The following is a 20,544-nucleotide window of genomic DNA, read 5'->3' as shown; positions in this document are numbered from 1 at the left end:
GAACACGACCTCCCCGAAACCCCTCGGCCGTGGGAAGGGCGGCTCCCGCGCAGGCGGCGATGCGACTCCCACCGCCCTCGCCCGGCTTGCTGCGCCCTCCCGCACCCGCCACGTTCCGCTCTTCGTGCCAACCCCGGCTCCCGGCTGCACTTCAGCACCGGGGCCGGCCCGTGTCCCCGAGAGCCCCCCCCCCCAGCCCGCTCAAAGCGAAGGGTTTAAGGTCTGCAATATTCCTCCTAGCGGAAAACCACAGAGGACGCGCTGCGTGGGAGAGCTGAGCCGCAGCCGCGTCCCCGTCCCCTGAGGGCACCCCAGCACCCGCCCTCCCGCGCCAGCCCACGGCAACAACCCCCGTCACCAGCACCGGGCTCGGGAGCCGTGCGGCCGGGCCGGGCTTACCCGGCACCCACGCGTGCCCGCAGGGCTGAGCGGGGCCGGGACCCCACGGCCCGCGCACGCCCGCGGCCGCCCCACGCGCGCCCCCGCCCCGCCCGGCGGCGCTTGAGCTGCGGCGCCCCCTGGCGGAGGCGGCCCCGCGCAACGCTCGCCCCGCGCCCCGGCTCCGCCGAGCGGGACCGGGACCGGGGCCCCGCGGACGCCCCTCGCAGCCGGGGGGGCGGCACGAGCCCCGCCCCGCCGTGCACTCCCCCGGCGGGCGGGCGGGACGGGAGGCGCTCGGTACCGAGCAGTGATTTCACCTGCCCCGGCCCCGCACAGGTGCGCGCAGCGCCGCCGCGATGCCCCGGCACCCCCCCGGGGAGCGCCCGCCCCGGTCCCGTTGCGGGAACGGGCAGCGGTCAACGCTCGCCCAGGCACCGGCACCGGCGGGGCTGCCCCGCGGCCGCCGCGTTGCCCTTTTAAGAGGGGGGCCCGGGGCCGCCGCGCCCATTGTCGCCGCCGCCGCCGCGGGGCGGGGGGGCCGGGCCGGTGCCGGTGCCGGCCCCGCGCGCTCCGGGGCGGGGCGGGAGGGGGCACATTCCGCCGCGTTGCCGGGACACCCGTCGCCATGGCGACCGGGCACTGCCGCCGGGGCTCGGCGCGCGCCGCGCAGTTCCCACGGAGCGGCCCGAGCGGCGGCGGCGGCGGCGGCGGCTCCGCTCCCTCCGGGGCGGCGGGAGGGACGGGATGCGGTGCAGTGTTGTGCTCTCGCCTACCAATATTGCACTCGTCCCGGCCTCCCGCCGCCACGGGCTCCGCCGGTGGGACAGGCCGAGCACCGGGCTCCCCCCCCCCCACACCCCCGCGACGACCACCGGGAGGACGGCGCGGGACGGACCCGAGAGCGGGGGGGGGGGGAGGGGGCCGTGCCCGCTCGGGGCACCGGGACCCCGCCAGGAACCGGGCGCGCAGGCTAGAAAACACTCAAAACTTTATGGCCAGACTTCGGGCAGGGACCGCCGCAGAGGGCAGCGCCCCGGGCAGGGCGGGGGGGGCACCCGCGGGGCCCCGCTCGCCCCGCTGCCGGCCGCACGCGCCGGTACCGGCAGTGCAAAGTCCGCGGGGGGGCCGGGAGCGGGGCCCGGCCGGGAGGGGCTGCGGGGCCCGGAGCGCCCCTGGGTGCCGCTGGCGGGGGGGCCGGGGCCGGGCGCGGCCGCTCACTCGCGTCCCTCCAGCAGGAACCGGCGGAAGGGCTCGAAGTCGGCGGGGATCGTGTCTGCCGGGCGAGAGCGGGGGGGGGCGTCAGGAGCCGGGGGGGGGGGTGTCCAAGCCCCGGTAAAGCGGGAGAGCCCCGCGCCGGGCCCCCCAGGCCCCCGGCCCAGGGCCGACGGACCGACCCCCGCAGCAGGGGCGAGGGAGGAGATGCGCTGCGAGCTCTTGGCCCCCGCCCCGGTGCGGCGGGGCCCCGGCGTCCCCGCGGGGGGGAGCCCGGTGCTCACCGTTGCAGCGGTACTGCAGGTTGGACCAGATGATGTTCTCCTGGGAGAAGCAGAAGACCCCCAGCCGCCCCCCGCGCATGGTGGTGTCGATGATCACCCCGGAATCGGCCACCAGCCGCGGGCCCTCGTACAACCGCACCCTGCGGGAGGGGAACGGCCCGGCCCGGCCGGTCAGCGGGGGACCGGGACCCCACCGGGGCCAGCGCCGGGCATCCCGACCCGGGGCTGGGGTGGGGGCCGGGGATGGGGGCACCGGGCTGGGGTCGGGGCATCCCGCCCCGGGGTGGGATGGAGGCACCGGGCCGGGGCATCCCGCCAGGGCCGGACCCCCGGACCGGGGCCCCCCGGCGGGGCCGGGATGGAGCCCCCCGCGCCGCCCCCGTCCCGGCCCCGCCGCCTTTGTCGGGCGCTTTGCATGTGAAAGGCGCCGGCGGCCGGCGGGGTCGCCATGGCGACGGGACAATGGCCGCGGGGGCCCGGCGGGGCGGACGGGCCCGGCCCGCAGAGCCCCCCCGCGGCGGCCGCCCCGACGGGATCCTTAAAGGGGAAACGCAACCGCGGCCCCACCAGGGCGGGACCCCTCGCCACGGCCGGCATCCCCTCACCGGTGTGCTCCCACCGGGGCGGGAACCCCCCTCAGCGGCTGGCATCCTCCGCACCAGGGTGGCCCCACCGAGGGTGGCCACACCAAGGGGGACCCCAGTCCCAATGGCCAGCATCCCCCCACTGGTGTGGTCCCACCGAGGCTGGACCACACCCAACAGCCAGCATCCTCCCCACCAGGGTGGCCCCACCGAAGGGGACCCCCTCCCAACGGCCAGCATCCCCCACCAGTGTGGTCCCACCAGGGCTGGAACCCACTGGGGCTCGAGCCCCCTCCCAACAGCCAGCATCCTCCCCCTACACCGTAGCCAGAGCAGCCCCCACCCCAGCAGCCTCCATGCCCCCCCCGTGCCCGGCCCCCGCTCACCTGATGTAGCCCACCTGGGGCCTGTGTGCCAGCTGCCAGCGGTAGGACGTCTTGTCCCGCCAGCCCACGTTGCGTGGGTCCTTCCAGAGCAGGCGGACGTGGTCGGGTGTGTGGCCCGTGTGCCACAGCGCGTTGCGCAGGTGCTCCCCAGGGCCCGTCGAGGACTTCACTGCCTGCGGGTGTACGGGGTGTCAGGGGTGACCTGGCCGGGGGGCCTGACCCGGCCGATGGGGTGGCCAGCTCCCACCTTGAGCTGCAGCCCTGGCTCTGCCACAGCGCGGAAGGGGGTGGCCTGCCAGTATGTCTGCTCCGTTTGCTTCCACATCACCACGTAGAAGCTGGCGCTGTCCTGGTAGCTGAAGATGAAGCCGGCGTAGTCATCGTCGGTGACGGTGTTGACGTGGAAGGTGCCCTCGAAGTCCACCCCATTGAAGGCCGTGTAGCCTACAGGCGGGCAAACTCTGCAAGGAGCCCTCTCCCCCAGCATGGGACCCTGCACCCCGGCTCCCTCCAGCCCACCCTTCACCCCTTTGCAGGGCAAAGAACCGGCCCCCACCCCCCAGTGCAGGGGGACAGGAGTAGGGGGTGGCCCCACGGGGTCTGCAGGTGGGACAGCATCTCTTACCAACAGCCAAGCCTGGGTCACTGTTCATGGTCTGCACAATCTCCATGCCCTGTGAGGGACAGCTGGGTGAGGTGTGTCCCCAGCAGCGCCTGGGACCTCCCAGTCCCGCTCTGCTCCCACCCCCGCAGCGCAGTCCCCAGAAACTTGGGGGGCAGCACCCACACCTGGTTGAGGACAACCCAGTTGGGATCGATCTGGGCATCCCCCTCGGGGTCAAGGATGACGGTCTGGTAGGCGCGGAAGTCGGTCAGTGTCACCTCGGCACTCTCAGGGCACACATCCAGCTGGTCCACCACCGTGTCGTTGTCGAAGTCCTCCTCACACACGTCACCCACACCGTTCCCTGGGGACATGCACCCCGGTCAGGGCCAGGCTGAGCCCAGGCGGCTCTGCCTCCTCCCACCCGCCCCGCGCTCACCGTCCGAGTCCTTCTGGTTGGGGTTGGGGATGAGGCGGCAGTTGTCTGGGCCAGGCGCCGTGTAGTCAGGGATGCCATCGTTGTCGTCATCGTTATCACAGTCATCCCCCAGCCCGTCATTGTCTGAGTCCAGCTGGGAGCTGTTGGGGATCTCGGCGCAGTTGTCCTTGGTGTCCTGATGCCCATCCCCATCGCTGGGAGCAAGAATGAGGTCAGAGCAGTGACACAAACCGGGGACCCAGCACCACATCCCAGCACCCTTGCTGACCCCAAAAACCCCGTCATCCCCCTTCCCCGGGACCCTGAGCCAGGAACCCAGCTCTGCCCCCAAGGACGGGACGGGGAGGTGACCCTGCAGCAGCATGGTCCCCACCTGTCCTCGTTGGTGTCACAGATGTCTCCTACCAGGTCACTGTCCATATCTGTCTGGAGGAGACCAGAGCCCTAGTTCAGCGGACACCCCAGGGCGAGGGGGCCCAGCCGTGCTGCAGGAGGACCCCCCGCCCCCCCGCCGGGCAGGGTCCTGCACACCCCAGGCCCCCTGCCCCAGCCTGCGCTGCCTGGCCCCAGCCATACCTGAGTGGGGTTGCTCATTTCAGGGCAACTGTCACAGGCATCCCCGACGCCGTCCTCATCCCGGTCCGTCTGCAGAGGGTTGGGAACCTTGGGGCAGTTATCCAGCATGTTGGGAATCCCTGCAAGGACAGCGCTGGGTGGATGCCCTCACCCCCCCCAGCCTAGCATGAACAGCATCCCTGCTCTGCAAGTAGCCCCGGCCCGACGCAGGCAGGCCAGGCCCGAGAGCTGCTCACCATCCCCATCGATGTCATTATCGCAAGCATCCCCCTCGCCGTTGCTGTCCGTGTCCCTCTGGTCATTATTGGGCACGTTGGGGCAGTTGTCGCAGGCATCCCCGAAGGAGTCAGTGTCTGAGTTCTGCTGGTCCTTGTTGGGGAAGAGCCGGCAGTTGTCCTGCGGGGAAGAGGACAGGGATGCCTGCACTGCAGTGGCTGGCAGACAAGAGGCCACAGTCCCACACAGGTCAGGGCGGGAGGACATCTCCTCCAGCACACTGAGTAAGACCATCCCAGAGCCTGCTGATCCCCAGGAGAAGTATCCTGAGGGTGTCAGCACCAAGCCAAAGAGAGAAGCCCTTTGCCCAGCACAGCCCCCAGAGCCACAGGCACGTCCCGCCCGCCCAGCACAGCCACCTCCACATTCTTGATGCCATCGCCGTCGGCGTCATCGTCACACTGGTCCCCAATGCCATCGTTGTCGGCATCTTCCTGCCCCGAATTTGGTGTCAGGCGGCAGTTGTCCTGCAGGCACAGCCAGCGTTAAAGACGGGGAGGAGACAAGGTCTGAAGCACAGCCCTGCCACGGGCTCCCTGAGCCCCAGCACTCCCTGCCGGAGGACGCTGCCCTCCCTCTCCGGGACACCCACCTGCTTGCAGTGCTTGTTATTGTCAATGCAGGGCAGGGGCTCGTCTGGGTAGCCGTCAAGGTCCGTGTCTTGCCCACACACGTTGCCGTTGCCAGCCCAGCCCACATTGCACTGAAGAAAGAAGAAATCAGGGGCTGGGAAGCCGGGAGAGGCCCTGGCAGCCCGTGCTGATACTCCCTGCACCCCCCCGCTTTGCCATCCTCCTGCTCCCGTCCCCCACTCACTGCACAGGAAATTTCACCATTCCTCTCGAACACACAGAAGCCGTTGATATCGCAGGGGTTGGAGGTGGGAGTGCTGCAGGACTTCTGCAGGGTGCAGCCAGACGTTTGATTCCCCACAAACCCTGACTTGCAGGGACCACACTTGTAGGAGCCCTGGGAGAGAGAGGGCAGGGGCAGGATTAGGGGAGCAGAGTGACCCTGGACGCCAGGCAGGGGAGCGGGGCAGCTCTGCTCACCAGCGTGTTGGTACAGATGGAGTTGGGGTCGCAGCCCCCGTTGTTCCCATCGTTGCATTCATCAATATCCGTGCAAACCTGCAAGCAGCGTGGGAGAAACCATCACTCAGGGACTTTCCCTGCCTGCAGCTCTGCCCGTTGCTGTGCCCTGTCCAGGAAACCTGCCCTCCTTTGGCAGACACAGCATCCTTCACCCATCCCCGCAGCTCAGCAGCCCAGAGTGCCCACGGGGACCCGGCCAAGTCCCATGGCACCACACTCACCTGCTTGCTGGCCCTTGCATAGTCAGCCCCCACGCCAGAGACGGTGTTGCCCCGATAACCGCGGGGACAGGGCTCACAGCGGAAGCCGGGGGCCGTGTTGATGCACTTGGAGCCGGGGAAGCAGGGGTTGGCATGAGAGCACTGTGGCACAGGGAGAGAGAAAGGCTTCACCCTCGGGCATGGCATCCTGCACATCAGGGTGGCCACTGCCCCAGGGCGTCCCGGCGGGGCCCTTCCCCGGCTTGAGGATGCGCCCGGAGAGGGGAAGCATCATCTGCCCACGCTGCTCTGGCAGCGCTGGGGCTCAGGTGTCACCTGCTGACCCGCCCCGAGCGTGTGCCCACCTCATCGATGTCGGCACAGTGTGTGCCGTTGCCCTCCAGCCCTGGTGGGCAGGGCCCGCAGCGGTACCCGGGGTACTCATACGTCTCCATGCAGTCCACGCCACTGAAGCAGGGGTTGGGGTTGCAGCGGGACCGGTGCTCGTGGAAGCCTGAGAAGAGGAGGGCCGGGCAGGGGGTGAGACGGGGTGGCCCTTTGCCCCCTGAGGCGGGAGTGGAGCCTCGCCAGCACTCACCGCAGACCTGGCACTCCATGATGGTGTTGCGGATCAAAGACATCTCTTTCACCTGGGAGGCAGCAGAGCACAGAGCGTCAAGGGGATGCAGTGTACTGGCTGGCACCCTGTTCTTGGGCAAACCCAACCCGGGGAGAGCCAATACTGCCCCACTGCCTCACCTGGTCCCTAATGTCTTCCCGCAGCTCGGTCAGGACCCGGTTGAAGAGGGTCAGCTGTGTGACCAGCGCCTTGGTCTGCTCACCTGCCAGGAGCAGAAAGGACAAGGTCAGCCCCAGGACAGAGGCAGCCTCCCGGGGCCGCGGGCTGGGGACTGCTCTGCCCGCCCCCCCCAGAACCGGGAGGACAAGACAGCCGATGGCCCTTACTCTTCTTCCCTGGTCCACACAGGACCTCTTCCCCTGTAGCACATCCCATGCCCTCTGATCCACCCCATCCTGGGGCCCTGCAGGCACTTGGGGCACTGGGACAGGCCGCGGAGGGTTTTCTGCCTCCATGGAGCCCCAAACGCTGCCATCGCCCTCATGTCAGGGAAAGGGGGAAGCAGAGCAGGGACTTACCCAGGATGGATGCCAGCACACTTGTCACTGCAAGGAGAGAGATGAGATATTACCGAATGCTGCCATCAAAGCCCAGCAGTGTCACCTTGCACGGTTGCTCCTGGTCAGTGTGTGCACAGCGCAGGAGCTCCCACCTGCGTGGGGACACCTGGACTGGGAGAGGCAGGAGCACCCTTCTGTGCGACGTGCCATCACCTCCCACTTCCATGTGCCACCACACGTAGCATGCATGGGTGACCCCGTAAGCCCTCCGCGCTGCCCGTGCTCGGCGCAGGGCATGGACATGCTGTTACCTGCATTGTGAATGGACTCGTCTCCTTGGAAAGGGCACTCGCTCAGGGCCCCGACGCGGCTCATGGACCCTCCCAGGATCAGCTTCATCGACTCCACAAACCCCTGATGTGCAAGGGGAGATGCAGTCAGCCATGGAGGGCTCTGCCTGTCCCCGAGGGAGTGTGTGTGTGGGGGTCTCGGCCCTCCAGGGGGTCCCGGCACTCACCTGCATCCTCTGGTAAGCCTTCTGCCCTGTGCGCAGCTCGATGGACTCCACCTCTGCCAGGGGGATCTCTGACAGCTCGGGCAGCCCCACGCTGGAATCCATCTGCTTGCAGTCGACGTAGAGCTCCACGCTCAGCATGTCCCCGCGCAGCCCACTCAGGCGCACGATGATGGTGTGGCTCTGCCCATCCGCCACGTGCGCGTGCTGCAGGTTGACCGAGTGCAGCTTGTTGTCTTCCCGCAGGTAGCGCACCAGGACTGTGGAGGAGCAGGATGGGGCCATCAGCTCTCCCTGCCAGTGCCAGCAGCCCCCTGGGACCCACGTGCATCCCACTGCTCCCCCCAGAGGGCCCCACGGACAGGAACTTGGTCTCCATTTCTCTCTGAGCATCACGGCAAGACCAGGGCCAGCACATCCCCATGCAGCAGGCACCCACCTTTGTTGATTTTCCCCACCACAGAGACCTCCAGCCACCTCGTGTTGTCCTTCTTGGAGTAGAGGCCGAAGAGGGTCCCCCCCTGCTTGGGAGGCAGGCGGAAGGTGGACAGGAGGTAAACGTCATTAACGGTCAGGAGGTCCATCCGGATCTTGTGCGTTATGCTGGCCATCTGCCGGGCCTCGCTCGCCATCAGCAGGTCGATGACTGCAGGAGCCAAGCACCGGGGTCGCAGCCTGACCGACAGCCGCAGCTCTGGCCGCAGGACCGCGGAGATGCCCGCTGCAGGGCACCGCGGCCCGGCCTGCTGCAAGCCCGGCCAGACCGAGGAGACGGGGGGGGGGGGGGCGGTCCCTGGACCGCCGGGCCCCGGGGGGGCCGGGGAAGCCCCGAGGGCTCCGGGCCCCGCCCAGCACCGGCCCCGCGCGGTGGCGCTCCAGGACCGGCAGCGCCGCGGCCGCACCGCCGAGAGGGACCCGCGGAGCCCCCGCCACCGGCGGGACCGGCGGCCCAGCGGGGTCCCCGGCCCGGAGCCTGCCCTGCTCCCCCGCTCCGCAGCCGGGGCTTCCTCGGGGGGGGGCGGCCTCAGCGCCTCGCCGGCCCCGAGCATCCCGCAGCCGGGGCGGGCAGGGCTGGGCGAGCCGGTCCGGCCCCGCGGGATCGCGAGCGGGGCGGGGACGCAGCTCGCGTGGAGCTGCAGGGGCAGCGCGGAGCCCCCCCGGGGCCGGTCCCGGCGGACGGCGCGGAGCAGCGACCGCGGCCGCCCCGCCAAGGCGCAGCGGGACCGGGAGCCCCTGGAGGGACGGCCCGGCCCTCGGCACCGGCCCGGGGCGCTCCGGGGAAGCACGGAGAGCCCGGTCCCGCCGACGCTCGGCTGCCCGCCTGCTCCGTGCAACCGCACCGGGCAGAGCGGGAGGAGCCCCGGCCTCGGGGCAAGCCCCAGCCGTGCACCGCGGCCCCGGGAGCCCCCGATGACCCGCGCGGCGGGGCCGGAGCCCTCCCGCCGCCCCGAGCAGGCATCGGGACCGGCGTCCAGGCGGGGCCGGCGGCTCCCTGCCCCGAGCTGCCCCCGGGCAGAGCTGGCCCTGGGGGTGCCGGCGGCCGCCCCGAGCTCCGGGGATGAATGTCCCTCTGTCCCCCGCTGCCCGCAGCCCGGGTGCCAGACCTCCCAGGGCGAGCAGAGCCGCTGTCAGCCGCCCCGGGCCGGGGAGCGGGGCCGGGGAGCGGGGCCGGGGGCCCCCGGCCGGCGGCAGCGCGACCAGGGGGGCTCCAGCCACCGCCTCCCGGCTGGCAGTGGGCCGGGCGCCCCGTCCACCTCGCCCCGTCGGGGCCGCCCCGCCGCCGCCTCGGGGCCCGGCCCGGCAGCAGCCTTACCTTGCAGCCCGTGGCGAGCCGCGCCGGCGGCGCCCAGCAGGAGCAGCGCCAGGAGCGCGCCGAGCGCCGGGCCCCCTGCGGCCGCCGGTGCCCCCATACCGCCGGTGCCGCCGGTGCGGAGCGGAGCGCGGCGGGGCGGGGTGGCGCGAGCGGGGAGGGGCCGGCGCTGCCGGCGAGGAGGAAACAAAGAGCCGTCAATCACGGGCGCGCATCCCGGGGACCCCGGCGGGCGCTCGGCCGCGGCTGCCCGGCCGCAACCCCGCCGGCGGAGAGGAGAGGAGAGGGGAGGGGCGCGGCGCGGCGCGGCGCACCGGGCCCGGGGCTGCGGGCGACCCACCGGCCACCCTGGCGCTGGCCGCCCCTGGCGCAGCTCCCGCTCACAGAAATCGAGTGTGGCAGGCGCCGGTTCACCGGGAGGTCAGGCAGTCTGGGGCCGCCTTCTTGCGAGCCAGGGCCGCCCCAGCAGCGCCGGAGCATCCCAGCCCGGGAGAGCCGGGGACCGCCGCCGGCAGCCGAGGGCGCGGGGACGGCGCGGGGCTGCTTTGCCAGGGGTGCCCCGCGCCGAGGTGCCAGCCCCCGGGCCGGGCGGTGCTCCCCGTGCGGGAGAGGAGCGAGCGGTGCCAGCCCGCCTGGAGAGCGCTCAGCGGCATAAATCAGCGCCGGGACCCGGCCCAAGCCCCGGAGCAACACAATGAGCTCATCCCGGGAGCTCCTTCCCCTCCGCCCCGGGCTGCGGGGAGAGGGAGCGGGGGCGCGGGGCCGCCGCCGGAGCCCCCGCCGTGCCTTCGGGCGGCGGCGGCAGCGCGGCGTCCCGCGGGCAGCGCCCGGGCCGGTCCCTGCCGCCGGAGCCCGCCGTGCCGCCCGGGGATGCTCGAGCCGGCCGAGCCGCTCCCCGCTGAGCGCTGGCCAAGGCGGGCGGGCGGCCCGCGGCGCCCCGGCCGTGTTTACTCCTGTTTCCCCCGGCTCCATAACAACGGGCCGGGCCCAGCCCCGGGGCCGCCCCAGCCCCGCTCCCCCGGCCCCAGCCCCGCGCCAGCGGCTCGGCGCACGCCAGCGGCCCCGGGTAACGGGGGGGGGGGGGGGGGCGGCTCCCGAGCCGCACACGGGGAGTTCCCTCCCTCCGCTGCCAGCAGGCTCCCGCCCCTGTTTTCTTTCCATGGAAACGTGCGGGGTGATGCGGTGCGGGACGGAGCGCGGGTCTCCGCCCCAGGGACCCGGCAAGCGCAGCCACCCCCGTCCCGGGGGCTGGGCTCCGCTCCGCCGCGCTCGGGCACGGAGCAGCCCCGCGCCGGTGCTGCGGGAGCCGCCGGTGGCGGAGCCGCCCCGCGGCAGGGGCGGGCGGAGCCGGCCCGTGTGGTTCCGGGTCGGGCGGGAAGATGGCGGCGCCCATGGAGCTGTTCTGCTGGGCCGGGGGCTGGGGGCTGCCCTCGGTGGACCCCGACTGCCTGGCCGTGCTGGTGAGCGGCGGCGGGGCCGGGGGCGGCGGCGGGGCCGGGGCCGGGGCCGGTGCGTCCCGCCCGGCCGAGCCCCCGCTCCCGCCGCCGCTCTCCTCTCTTGCAGACCTACGCGCGGTTCACGGGGGCGCCGCTGAAGGTGCACCGGGTCACCAGCCCCTGGAGGAGCCCCTCCGGTAAGGGCCCCCGCCGGGGCTACCGGCACCGCCCGGCAGCCGGGACCACCCAACCCTCCGCACCGGCACCGCCCGGTGCTCCCCGCTCCACTGCACCCCCCCGCCCCATTGCATCCCTCTCGTCCCGGCACGCTCCCCGTGTCCCATCACACACAGCCTTCATCCTCTCACCCACACCTCTTGCGTCACTGTGCTCCCCTGCCCCACCTTACACCCCCCCACCCCACCGCGTGCACCTCTCCCTCTGCCTCGCGCCCCCTCACCCGAGCGTGGGGGCCCTTCACCCTGGCACAGCCCCCCCGCTCCCCTCACCCGCGGCAGTGTGGCACCCCGGGCACCGCTGCCTGCAGCCACCCCTCTCCCTGCCCTCAGGGCGCCTGCCTGCGCTGAAGACGCGGGACGAGGGCACCATCTCCAAAACGCAGCAGATCATAACTCACCTCAGGAAACAGGTAGCGGGGGGTGAGGGGCACCCCCTGCCCCGGGCTGGGGGCTGGAGGGCACCGGAGTCCCCCTGGGAAGGAGTGGGCTTTTGTCACAGTCACCCAAGAGGCACGGGCAGGATTTGCCACTTCCCCGCCGGATCACGCCCGTTGCGTTTGTGCTGCAGAAGTATAACGCCGACTATGACCTCTCAGCCACGCAAGGGGCGGACACGCTGGCCTTCGTGTCCCTGCTGGAAGAGAAACTGCTGCCGGTGCTGGTGAGTCTCCCTGTGGAAACATCTCAGAGGGGCACACGGGGAAGGTGGTCTCGCCGAGGACTGGATCTGCTCCCTGGAGCTGTGCCGGTGGGCTCAGGTGTGCAGCCGCCTTGCCAGGAGAGCCAGAGAATGTTGCAGGCAGCCAAATCCCAGTGGCCTGGAGCATCAGTAGCAGGGATCAGGGTGCTGGGGGTCTTGGGTGGCAGCGGTGGGTTGTGCAGCCAGGGCTGGGGTCTGGCCTTGACCCTGATGCTCCCTCAGCCCCTCACGGTCTCCGGGGCAGCCAGTCCTGTGCCGGGCACGTGGTGCCTGTGTGAGCAGCGCCGGCCACGGACTCCGCAGCGCCTGCCACGGCAAAAGGCTGCGGCTGGCTCCAGCCCCGCCATGGCCTGGGCATGGATTGTTCTCCACTGCAGATCCACACCTTCTGGGTGGACGCAAAGAACTACGTGGAGCACACGCGGAAGTGGTACGCGGAAACCGTTCCCTTCCCCCTGAACTTCTTCCTGCCCAACTGCATGCACAAGCAGCACCTGGAGCGGCTGCAGCTTATGTGGGGAGATGGCTACATGGAGGATGAGGAGAAGCTGGAGAAGGAGGTGAGGGGATGTGGTCTGGGCATGGCAGGTCCTCGGCAGGTACCCAGAGGGACCCACGCGAGGCCAAAATCTTAATTGGGGTCTGGGGTTCACCCTGGCTGAGCACCCCCTTCCCGCTCCCCTTAGCACCATGGCAGTCTGCCGCGTGGCCGGGTGGGTGACAACCCTCTGTCCTCCTTCTCCAGCTATACCGGGATGCTCGTGAATGCCTGACACTCCTGTCCCAGCGCCTCGGCTCCCAGAAGTTTTTCTTCGGAGACTCGTAGGTGGCCATAAGGGGAAGGTGCTCTGGGGCCTGAGAGCCTCCTGCACCCAGGCAGGACCGAGACCCCATGGTCTGCGGGGAAGCCGCAGCCCATGCACGTCGCTTTGGGGGTTGGACAGGCTTGCAGGGGACAGGGCTGTCCATGGCAGCACGGAGCGACGTGGGCGGCAGGAATTAAGGCTGCAGGAGCTGCCGCCAGCCCTGGCATCTCTTTCCCCGTCTCTTGCTGGAGCCAGCAGAGCTGCTCCGGGATAGGATCATCCTGCTCCCCTGGTCCTCACCTTCAGAGGCTGGAAGCAGAGAGCCCTCCCAAGGAGGAGGAGCCGCTTGCCATCCCCTCGGGCGCAGGGGGCTGGGGGTGGCTGATGCATCCGGGTGGCTTTGGGTGGGAACGGCGGGAGGAGGTGGGAGGGACCGTAACCCAGTCGCAGGTCTCTGTGCCCCAGGCCGGCCTCCCTCGACGCCTTTGTCTTCAGCCGCCTGGCGCCGCTCCTGAAGGCGAAGCTGCCCAACGGGAAACTGCAACAGCACCTGAAGTCCCTGCAGAACCTGTGCAACTACTGCACCTCCATCCTCAGCCTCTACTTCCCCTGGGACGGAGGTGAGATGCATCCCCCTGCCTCGCCCTGTGGGCTCAGGGCGACCTGTCCCCCCCTCCACATCCCTGCTTTGCCCCCCCAGGTGAGCCCCCAGCGAGCACCCTGCGGGCTGCGGGTGCTGACAGTGGTGAGGCGGAGGAGGACCCCCACAAACGGCGCAACCAGCTGCTGTCGGTGCTGGTGGGGCTGGCGGCCATGCTGGGCTACGCCTTCCTGAGTGGCATCGTCTCCATCCAGCGCGGCGGCACAGGGCTGGCTGGCCGCCAGCCCATTGCCCTGGAGGAGGAGGAAGAGGAGGAGGAGGAGTGAGGAAGAGCTGCACGACTGTTCCTCCTCTGGTCCCTGGAACTGACTGTTTTTACACCGGGAGCCTGGCAGCATCGCTCCCTGTGGGTGCCTTGCTCTGCATCCTGCCACGAATAGCAGCCCTCTCTGCGGGGAGCGCGCCTGCCACGCCAATAAACCTCCCTCTTTCCGCCTGCGCTCTTTTGTCCTCCCAGCAAGCTCAGGGCCCTTCCCAGTTTCCCCAGTTGCACAGGCTGGAGCGCCTCAGCAGGCACCGATGCGCTGCCCTGTTGCCTGTCCTGTTCTGCCCCAGTACCGCACCTTGCATCCTTCCCGCAGCTCTGCCCCTCGTCCCCAGCCTTGGGGCTCTCTGGGGATGGGGCGAAGGGGAGACCTGCGGGTTTTTAGGTTTCTAAAAGCATCTGTGAGCATCTCGGCAGCATCCCCCATCCTTTCTCTGGCAGCTGTGGGGCTGAGCCCTCCATCTCCCCCGCCCTGCGGCATCTCTGCCCTCTGGCTGCCAGGCAGAGGAGGCAGCAGGTTCTGTGGGGCCAGTGGTGTCTCCCCGCCCCGCTGCTGCCAGCCCGGCTTCCCCGAGAGCCGCAGCACAGCTGGGGGCGGTCCCTGGCCAGCTGCCTGCCACAGCAGAAACCAGCGGCAAGGGAGGCCCGGGCTCCTCGGCAGGATGTGTCCCCAGCCCAGGACGGCATGAGTGACCTCCCCGCTGCTGGAGGGACACCTGGAGCCCAGCTCCCTGCAGTGGCATGAGCAGAGCAGCGAGTGGCCACGGCTGCAGCAGGAATCCCTCCAGCACTGACAGCTCTGTTTGCATTTCGCCATGCCTGCCAGCAATGGGGAGTTCTTTACAGCTGGCACTGCCAAAAGCACATCGTGTGGTAAGCGTGGTTCCACGAGTGGTGGCTGAGGGCGCATGGGCTGCAGAGTGGGGCCCGGGGCCGGAGGCAGCTGCCCAGGCACCGTGTGTCCCAGCAGCGCCGCGGTGCTCCCTTGGGACAGCCTGCGTGGGGCTCAGCCCCAGGGCTGGCCGCGCTGCCGCGGTTTCCTCTGGCCGCTGACGGTTTACGAGCGCGCAAATGGAAAAGCGGTGTCTGGCCAGGCTCGCCTGCGCGCCGGCTGCCGGGCGGCACACAGCCCTCGCTTGTTTGGCTGCCGGCTGCTGCCGCCGCTACCGGCATCCTGACACTGCTGCTGCAGGCACCCTCGGGGGCTGGCTGTGCCCGGCGTCCCCGGGCTGAGCTCCCCGGACACGCACCCCACGTGCCCACCACATGGGTGTGATGGCCAAGGGGCCCCCGTGTTGTGCTGGGAGCAGAGCCGCGGTGCTGTGCTGGGGCCAGCTGCAGAGCCTCCCCCATGCTGGCCCAGTTTGAGGGGCCCCACCAGGAGGGGGATGACTCAGTGCAGCTCCCCCCCATGCCCACTCCCCCATAACGTCACTCGGGAAGTATGTGCCCGACGCTCCCGGTTCCTATTAGCCGAGGGGGGCTGATGGCTGCTCCGGCAGGAGAAACCGCAGCATGTGGCCGCCTGCTCTGGCCAGGAGGAGAAGCCGGGGCTGCTGACGTCGGGGCCCTGCGCTAAATCCCAGCTACGGGTCCTGGCTGTTGCCGGCCCCAGGTCCCTGCCACCTTCTGGTCCCTGCCCTGCCCGGGGGATGCTGCAGTGGGCAGAGGGGAGGGAGATGCCATCCCTCAGGGTGACAGCCCCCTGCCTCCCTGCAGCACGGACCCGGTCCCTGGTAGGGTGCCCCCAGAAACCCAAGCAGAGGCGGGATGGGACCCCATGGGGGTCAGCAGGTACCGCCAGCCCCAAACCTGCCTCCTCCTCTGGCTCCTGGCACGGTCCTGCCTGCTGAGCAGCAGCAAGGGAGGGCAGAGGGGGGGGGCAAGCGAGGTTGTAGAAAACCTGTTTATTTTATGAAAACGTCTAGAAAAGAGCAAGCGTTGCAGCCCTCAGATCAAACAGGCCCCCTGGGGCATCGCAGGGCTGCAGGGGCTGTGCTGCAGCCCCAGCTCCATGCAGGGGCCCAACCCCAAGCCCTCCACCAGCACCGTGCTCCCGGTGCCAGCACCTCCCTCCTCAGCCAGCCGCGGCCGCTCTAGGCTGGCTGCTTCCACAGGAACGTCTGGATGGAGTCACTGGGAGCCATGGCCTCAATGAAGCCGACCCGTGGGTCAGAGATCCCGAAGGACACGTCCACGGGGGAGCTGTGGGGATGGAAGAGGGAATGCAGGTCAGAGGGGGCAGCCGGGCTTCGAGCTGGGGCGCAGGGCTGAGCCACTCACCGGTTCAGGACCACCAGGACGATGGCGCCGTCGGGGCGCAGGAAAGCCGAGTGCTCTAGGTCACACCGGCGGCACTTCTTGGAGACAGCCAGCCCCACGCGCTGCGAGCCCTCGGGGATGAACTTGCTGCAGGGACAAGCAGGGCCTGAGCGTGGTGCCCGGGATGGCGGCTGGAGCTGGCAGCAGGAGCCAACAGCCCCTTGCCAGTCACCCCCGGCCCTGACCCACCTGAAGTGCCCCAGGTGGTAGAACATGGGCTGCTTGTAGAAGACGTCCTTGCTGCTGTCCACGATGACAGGGCTGTCCACGTAGTTCTTGCTCCAGTTGGGGCCCCCCTCCAGGTCCAGGGCCAGGTTCCAGTCGGTCCAGCCCGTCACGTAGTTGTTGAGGTTCTGTGGGGCAGGTAATGGTGCTGAGCCGCAGGCGGACACAGGGGGTGGCTGGTGCATCAGCAGCCCCTGCTGAGCCCTACCGTCAGGATGCTGTGGCTGTACTTGCTCCCACGGTCCCAGCCGCCCAGCACCACCCTGGGCTCCCAGAAGTAGGAGCCAGTGGAGGCTTCCGTGGAGAGGAGGAAATAGTCCGGGAAGAGATGATGGGTGATGGAGAGTGTGAGGTCGATTGGCGCCAGGAAATCCAGGTACCAGTGGATGCCAATGCCGCTGATGTAGCTGGCGGCCACAGGGTCTTTGAGAACCTGGCAGGAGAAAGGAGTCACCAGTGCCCAGGGCTGGGAGAGCCGCCGTGGGGCCAGGAGAGCCGCCATGGGGACTCACCACCTGCGCCCAGTAGGGCAGCATCACCCTCTGGTCGTCCAGAATGATAAGCCGGACATCACGGTGGGAGCTGTTGGCCAGCGCAGGGCCCAGGTCCTGCGCGATGAAGTCCCGCTGGTGCTCAGGGGAGAAGCCCAGGCACTGGAAGGGGTAGAAGACGATCTCACCGGCCGTGGGCTCGTTCCCTGCCGTCACTGCCCAGAAGGTCAGGTTGTGCTTGGCATATTCGTCCAGGAACCTGGGCACGGGGGCAGATGGTGAATGGCCCCATCGCAGCAGTGCCAGCCCCAGCCGCAGGCATGGCGACCCCAGTGCCCACTGCACTCCCGCAGCCCCTCACCGGATAAAGTACTTGGCCCAGGCCTGGTGGTACTTGTCCCCGGGGCTGCCCTTCAGCGTCCCCCTCCCTGTCATTGCGCCATTCGTCTTCATCCAGACTGGGGAGGTCCAGGGGCTGGCGTACAGTGACAGCGGCCGCTTGGCCACCGCCTGGGCTGCCCGGAGGATGGGGATCTGGGGAGAACGGGGATGGCAGCGAGCTCTCCGGATCTGCCCCAGCACTGGCATCGCAGGCGGCAGGACAAGTCCTCTCCCTCCCCATCAGTGGGAAGGTGCTCCCCTTCCCCAGCCTAGCCCATCACATCCCGACCCATCCCATCCCGTCCCACCCAGGCTGCAGCCCTGGCGCCTCAGGCTCGCCCTGTGGGACTCACCTTCATCCGCGTGTCCTCCTCCGTCAGGTTGAAATGCTTCAGCTCGAAGTCGCCCTCTGCATCAGCATAGGTGTACAGGCGGACGGAGAAATCGGTGCTGGCCATGGGGACGCGCACGAGGTTGTACTCGATGCCTGGGGACAGGGCAGGCGGTGATGGGCATCCCTGGGGTGTATTCGGGGGGTGCAGCCCCCCGGCTTCCAGCAGCCTTCCAGCCCCTTGGCACGAGTCTTAGCAGCCAGACCCTGAGCAGGTGAGGCTGGACAGACCGGCCCCGACACCCAGCAGCATCGCTCCGCCCCAGGCTCACCTTCCTCGGAGAAATAGGAGCGGAGCAGGTGGTTCTGGGCATCCTTGGACAGGGACTGGATGTTGATGGCAGCTGAGTCTGTGACGGAGCCACCAAAGCCCTTCACCTTCTGGTACCGCTGCGCCGTGTCCAGGGTGAGATGGAAATCTGTGGGGGACAAACATCATCACAGCCACCGCGTAGAGACAGACTCTGTTCCCTGGTGCACAGGCAGGTGTCCGGCTGCAGCGGGTACCTGGGGTCTCGGCATTGTGCTGGAAGCTCCCCTCGCTGCGCTCCAGCCGCTTGCCGGCCTTGCTGCTCTCATACTTGACGTAGGTGCCCGGGGGCGGCAGGACCACAGGGTCCAGTGTATCGCAGTACGTAGCGCTGCAGGCGCACACCAGCGAGCCATGACCGAAGTCCTTGGCATTGCAGGGACGGCCGCCTGCAGCAGGAGGAGAGACCGGGCAGGCACAGAGGGCTGCAGCAGGAGCCCAGCTCACCCCTTTGACCCACCATGGACACCGAACCCATGGCTTTGCCACCCCAAACCGCTGACCTCTGCAGCCCTCTGCTTGGGGACATGGTGCCAGCACTTACCTGCTGCCTGCAACGCTGCCTGCACCAGCAGGAGCCAGCTGAGTATGCCGGCACACCCAGGCCCCATGGCACCTCTGCTGCAGCGTGGCTCGGACGGACGCTGACGGCAAGCACCAGGGCTGGGAGGGGGTGACGGGTGTCAGCAACCAGCTCCTCTTGCCCTGTCCCAGCCCCGCATGGGGACAGAGACCCAGGGCAGGGACAGACCCAGCATCCCCCTGCCTGGGAGCCTCAGGGAGCACCAGCACCCCCTGCCAGGGCTGAGCCTGCGTCACCCTGCCCGCTCGCCACAGCCACAGCCCAGTGCTCGCCTTCCCTCCCACCCCGCCAGTGCCCACAGACAGCTCTGGCCGCATCCTGGCTGGCGGTGCAGCCCCTGGGGCGTGTGCTGTCCCGCACCCACTGGCCTGGCGTTCCCAGCCGCCCACGCCAGCTGTACGTGGCAGCTCGGTTCACTCCCATCGCCTCCCTCCCACTCCTTCTCCCTCCTTGCTCATCCCATGGCTGTGCCGTGCCGTGCCATGCCATGCCATGCCATGCCATGCCGCTCCACGCGTCCTCGGTGCCTCCCGAGCCACGGCCGGGAGCAAACAGCTCCCAGCCATGCTCCCAACCCCACGAGCGTGGCAGCCGGGGCTTGCCCAGCCAGAGCAGTTTGGGGCTCGAGCCCCCAGCCCAGCAGGGTCCTGCATTTCCCTGCTCTCCACGGGTGCTCCCACCCTGCCCTGTCCTTCCCGTGACGCTGGGCAAGGAGCTTCTCGACAAGGGCACGGGAAGAGCCACCTCCGCGCCTCGGGACCCCGGTGCCGGGCTGCTGCCCCCAGGCAGGGGGGAGGCGAGGGTGGGACGGTGCCAGCTCGCTGCTCCCTGAGGCTGTGTAGGATGGGGACCAGGGCCAGGCAGGCTGTCCCGCACGCATCACCTCCCGCTCCCTGCCCGGGGGCGACACCCAGCACCGTGGGCATGGCCTCAGTGTGATCCTGCTGTCCAGGGCCATTCCCGTCCCCACCGGCTGATGAAGCCGCTCCAGACCCAGGGTACTCACCTGCTGCCAGAAAACCCTCTTGCCACGTCTCTGATGGGCGCGGGGCAGCAGGCGGCAGGACCTGCTTTCTGGTTGTGTGTGGTAGGAGGTGACGGCGTCTGGCGGAGCAGGAAAGGTGAGTCCGGGAGAGGACAGCTCATGGGACTCTGTGCATTGAAGAGGAGCCCAGGGATGATTTTGCAACCTCGCTCCAATGAGAGCTTTCAACACTCACCGCAGCATTTGCAAAGCTCTCCTGAAACCTGTCCCAGTGGCCAGAGGGAAGCCGGGGGGGGGCAAAGGGGGAGCAGGGAAGGGGGGGAGCAGGATGCCCCCCAGCCCTCCATAATTGCCTCCATCACCCCAGACAGGCCCCCCTGCAGCCACTTCTGCCCAGCCCAGCGCAGCGCTCCCCTTGCGAATAGCCCCACGAAAGCAGCCTTGTCCCCCCAGGACACCCTCGGGCAGGGGTAGGGCCGGCCGTGCCCACCCAGGCATCCCTGCCGTGGTCGTGCGGCTGCTTGGCCTCGAGTCCCACCCGGCAGCAGCTTGGCTTTGCCATGGGCACAGGCAAGAGCTGCCTGCAGCCAGTGCCGCAGCCATGACCCGTGCCCCGCTTGTGGCTGCACCAGCAACTTTCCTGGCGTGGGCAGAGGCGCTGACGGGGCCGCGGGCAACCCCGCGAGCAGCCAGCCACAGCAGGGACGACTGCACCCCACTCCTCGCCGCCCAGTTGAGAAGGCGATGGGTGCAGCGGGGGGCTGCAGGTGCCGGCCGCTGGGGCCCCGCTCACCCCTGCCGTAGGCCCGTGCCCCCCATGCCTGAGCCCCACGCGCGCAGCCAGGCTAGGTGGAGCAGGCTGCAGCAGTTTATCATCTGCAAAACAAGTCTGGGCTCCGCACCTTCTAATTTGGGATCCTTCCTAATTGCAGGCACCTGCCCATCAGGAGAAACAGGAGGGGGCAGAGCCACAGGAGAGGCGGGATCTGCCCAGCCTGGCCCGGGTGTCCCCCTGATGCCGCTCGTGTGGGTGGCCAGGGAGGCAGCCCCTCAACCAGGGACCGCTCCTCCCACTGCGGCCAGAGCAAGGACCCCCCGGCACAGGCTGCGGCCGGCAGGGACGATGGGGATGATTCCTCCAGCCTCACCCCGGCCCCTCACACCTGCCACCGGGGATGTTGCATCCCTCAGTTTCCCCGTCAGCTTCTCAGCGTGGAGGGAAGGTACCAGCCCTGCGGCAGATGCGTTT

At 69.6% G+C, this 20,544-nt stretch overlaps 3 protein-coding genes across 4 annotated transcripts; 1 reads left to right on the top strand and 2 right to left on the bottom strand.

Moving 5' to 3' along the window:
- Positions 1 to 1,554: 1,554 nt before the first annotated feature.
- THBS3 (thrombospondin 3) lies at positions 1,555 to 9,600 on the bottom strand. The gene is made up of 23 exons (XM_076360136.1): positions 9,504 to 9,600; positions 8,130 to 8,336; positions 7,694 to 7,950; positions 7,488 to 7,590; positions 7,195 to 7,221; positions 6,796 to 6,878; positions 6,635 to 6,686; positions 6,402 to 6,550; positions 6,058 to 6,198; positions 5,795 to 5,872; positions 5,559 to 5,711; positions 5,335 to 5,445; positions 5,102 to 5,209; positions 4,703 to 4,862; positions 4,467 to 4,585; positions 4,264 to 4,316; positions 3,891 to 4,084; positions 3,637 to 3,815; positions 3,473 to 3,521; positions 3,095 to 3,291; positions 2,848 to 3,020; positions 1,878 to 2,017; positions 1,555 to 1,654 (listed from the first exon to the last, which is right to left on the bottom strand). The coding sequence occupies exons 1-23, from the start codon at positions 9,598 to 9,600 to the stop codon at positions 1,596 to 1,598; spliced, it is 2,889 nt and encodes a 962-aa protein (XP_076216251.1). The 3' UTR covers positions 1,555 to 1,595.
- A 1,260-nt stretch (positions 9,601 to 10,860) lies between these two features.
- Positions 10,861 to 13,780, top strand: MTX1 (metaxin 1). 2 transcript variants are annotated; one of them, XM_076360137.1, is made up of 8 exons: positions 10,861 to 10,960; positions 11,064 to 11,133; positions 11,506 to 11,585; positions 11,744 to 11,836; positions 12,253 to 12,435; positions 12,621 to 12,697; positions 13,132 to 13,301; positions 13,382 to 13,780. In XM_076360137.1, exons 1-8 carry the CDS (start codon positions 10,880 to 10,882, stop codon positions 13,606 to 13,608), a joined length of 981 nt encoding a protein of 326 aa, XP_076216252.1. In that variant the 5' UTR covers positions 10,861 to 10,879; the 3' UTR covers positions 13,609 to 13,780. The 2 variants fall into 2 exon arrangements, with proteins under 2 accessions (XP_076216252.1, XP_076216254.1); XM_076360139.1 differs by having other exon boundaries at positions 10,862 to 10,960; positions 13,147 to 13,301.
- Positions 13,781 to 15,499: 1,719 nt separating this feature from the next.
- Positions 15,500 to 19,462, bottom strand: LOC143171013 (lysosomal acid glucosylceramidase-like). The gene is made up of 11 exons (XM_076359736.1): positions 19,317 to 19,462; positions 18,272 to 18,390; positions 17,925 to 18,116; positions 17,690 to 17,836; positions 17,380 to 17,513; positions 17,007 to 17,179; positions 16,667 to 16,904; positions 16,363 to 16,587; positions 16,119 to 16,282; positions 15,891 to 16,016; positions 15,500 to 15,812 (listed from the first exon to the last, which is right to left on the bottom strand). The coding sequence occupies exons 1-11, from the start codon at positions 19,454 to 19,456 to the stop codon at positions 15,704 to 15,706; spliced, it is 1,767 nt and encodes a 588-aa protein (XP_076215851.1). The 5' UTR covers positions 19,457 to 19,462; the 3' UTR covers positions 15,500 to 15,703.
- Positions 19,463 to 20,544: the final 1,082 nt, after the last annotated feature.

Source organism: Aptenodytes patagonicus, chromosome 26 (assembly GCF_965638725.1).
Source record: "Aptenodytes patagonicus chromosome 26, bAptPat1.pri.cur, whole genome shotgun sequence".
NCBI classification, from domain to species: domain Eukaryota; kingdom Metazoa; phylum Chordata; class Aves; order Sphenisciformes; family Spheniscidae; genus Aptenodytes; species Aptenodytes patagonicus.
This window is presented reverse-complemented; position numbering and strand designations above follow the sequence as displayed.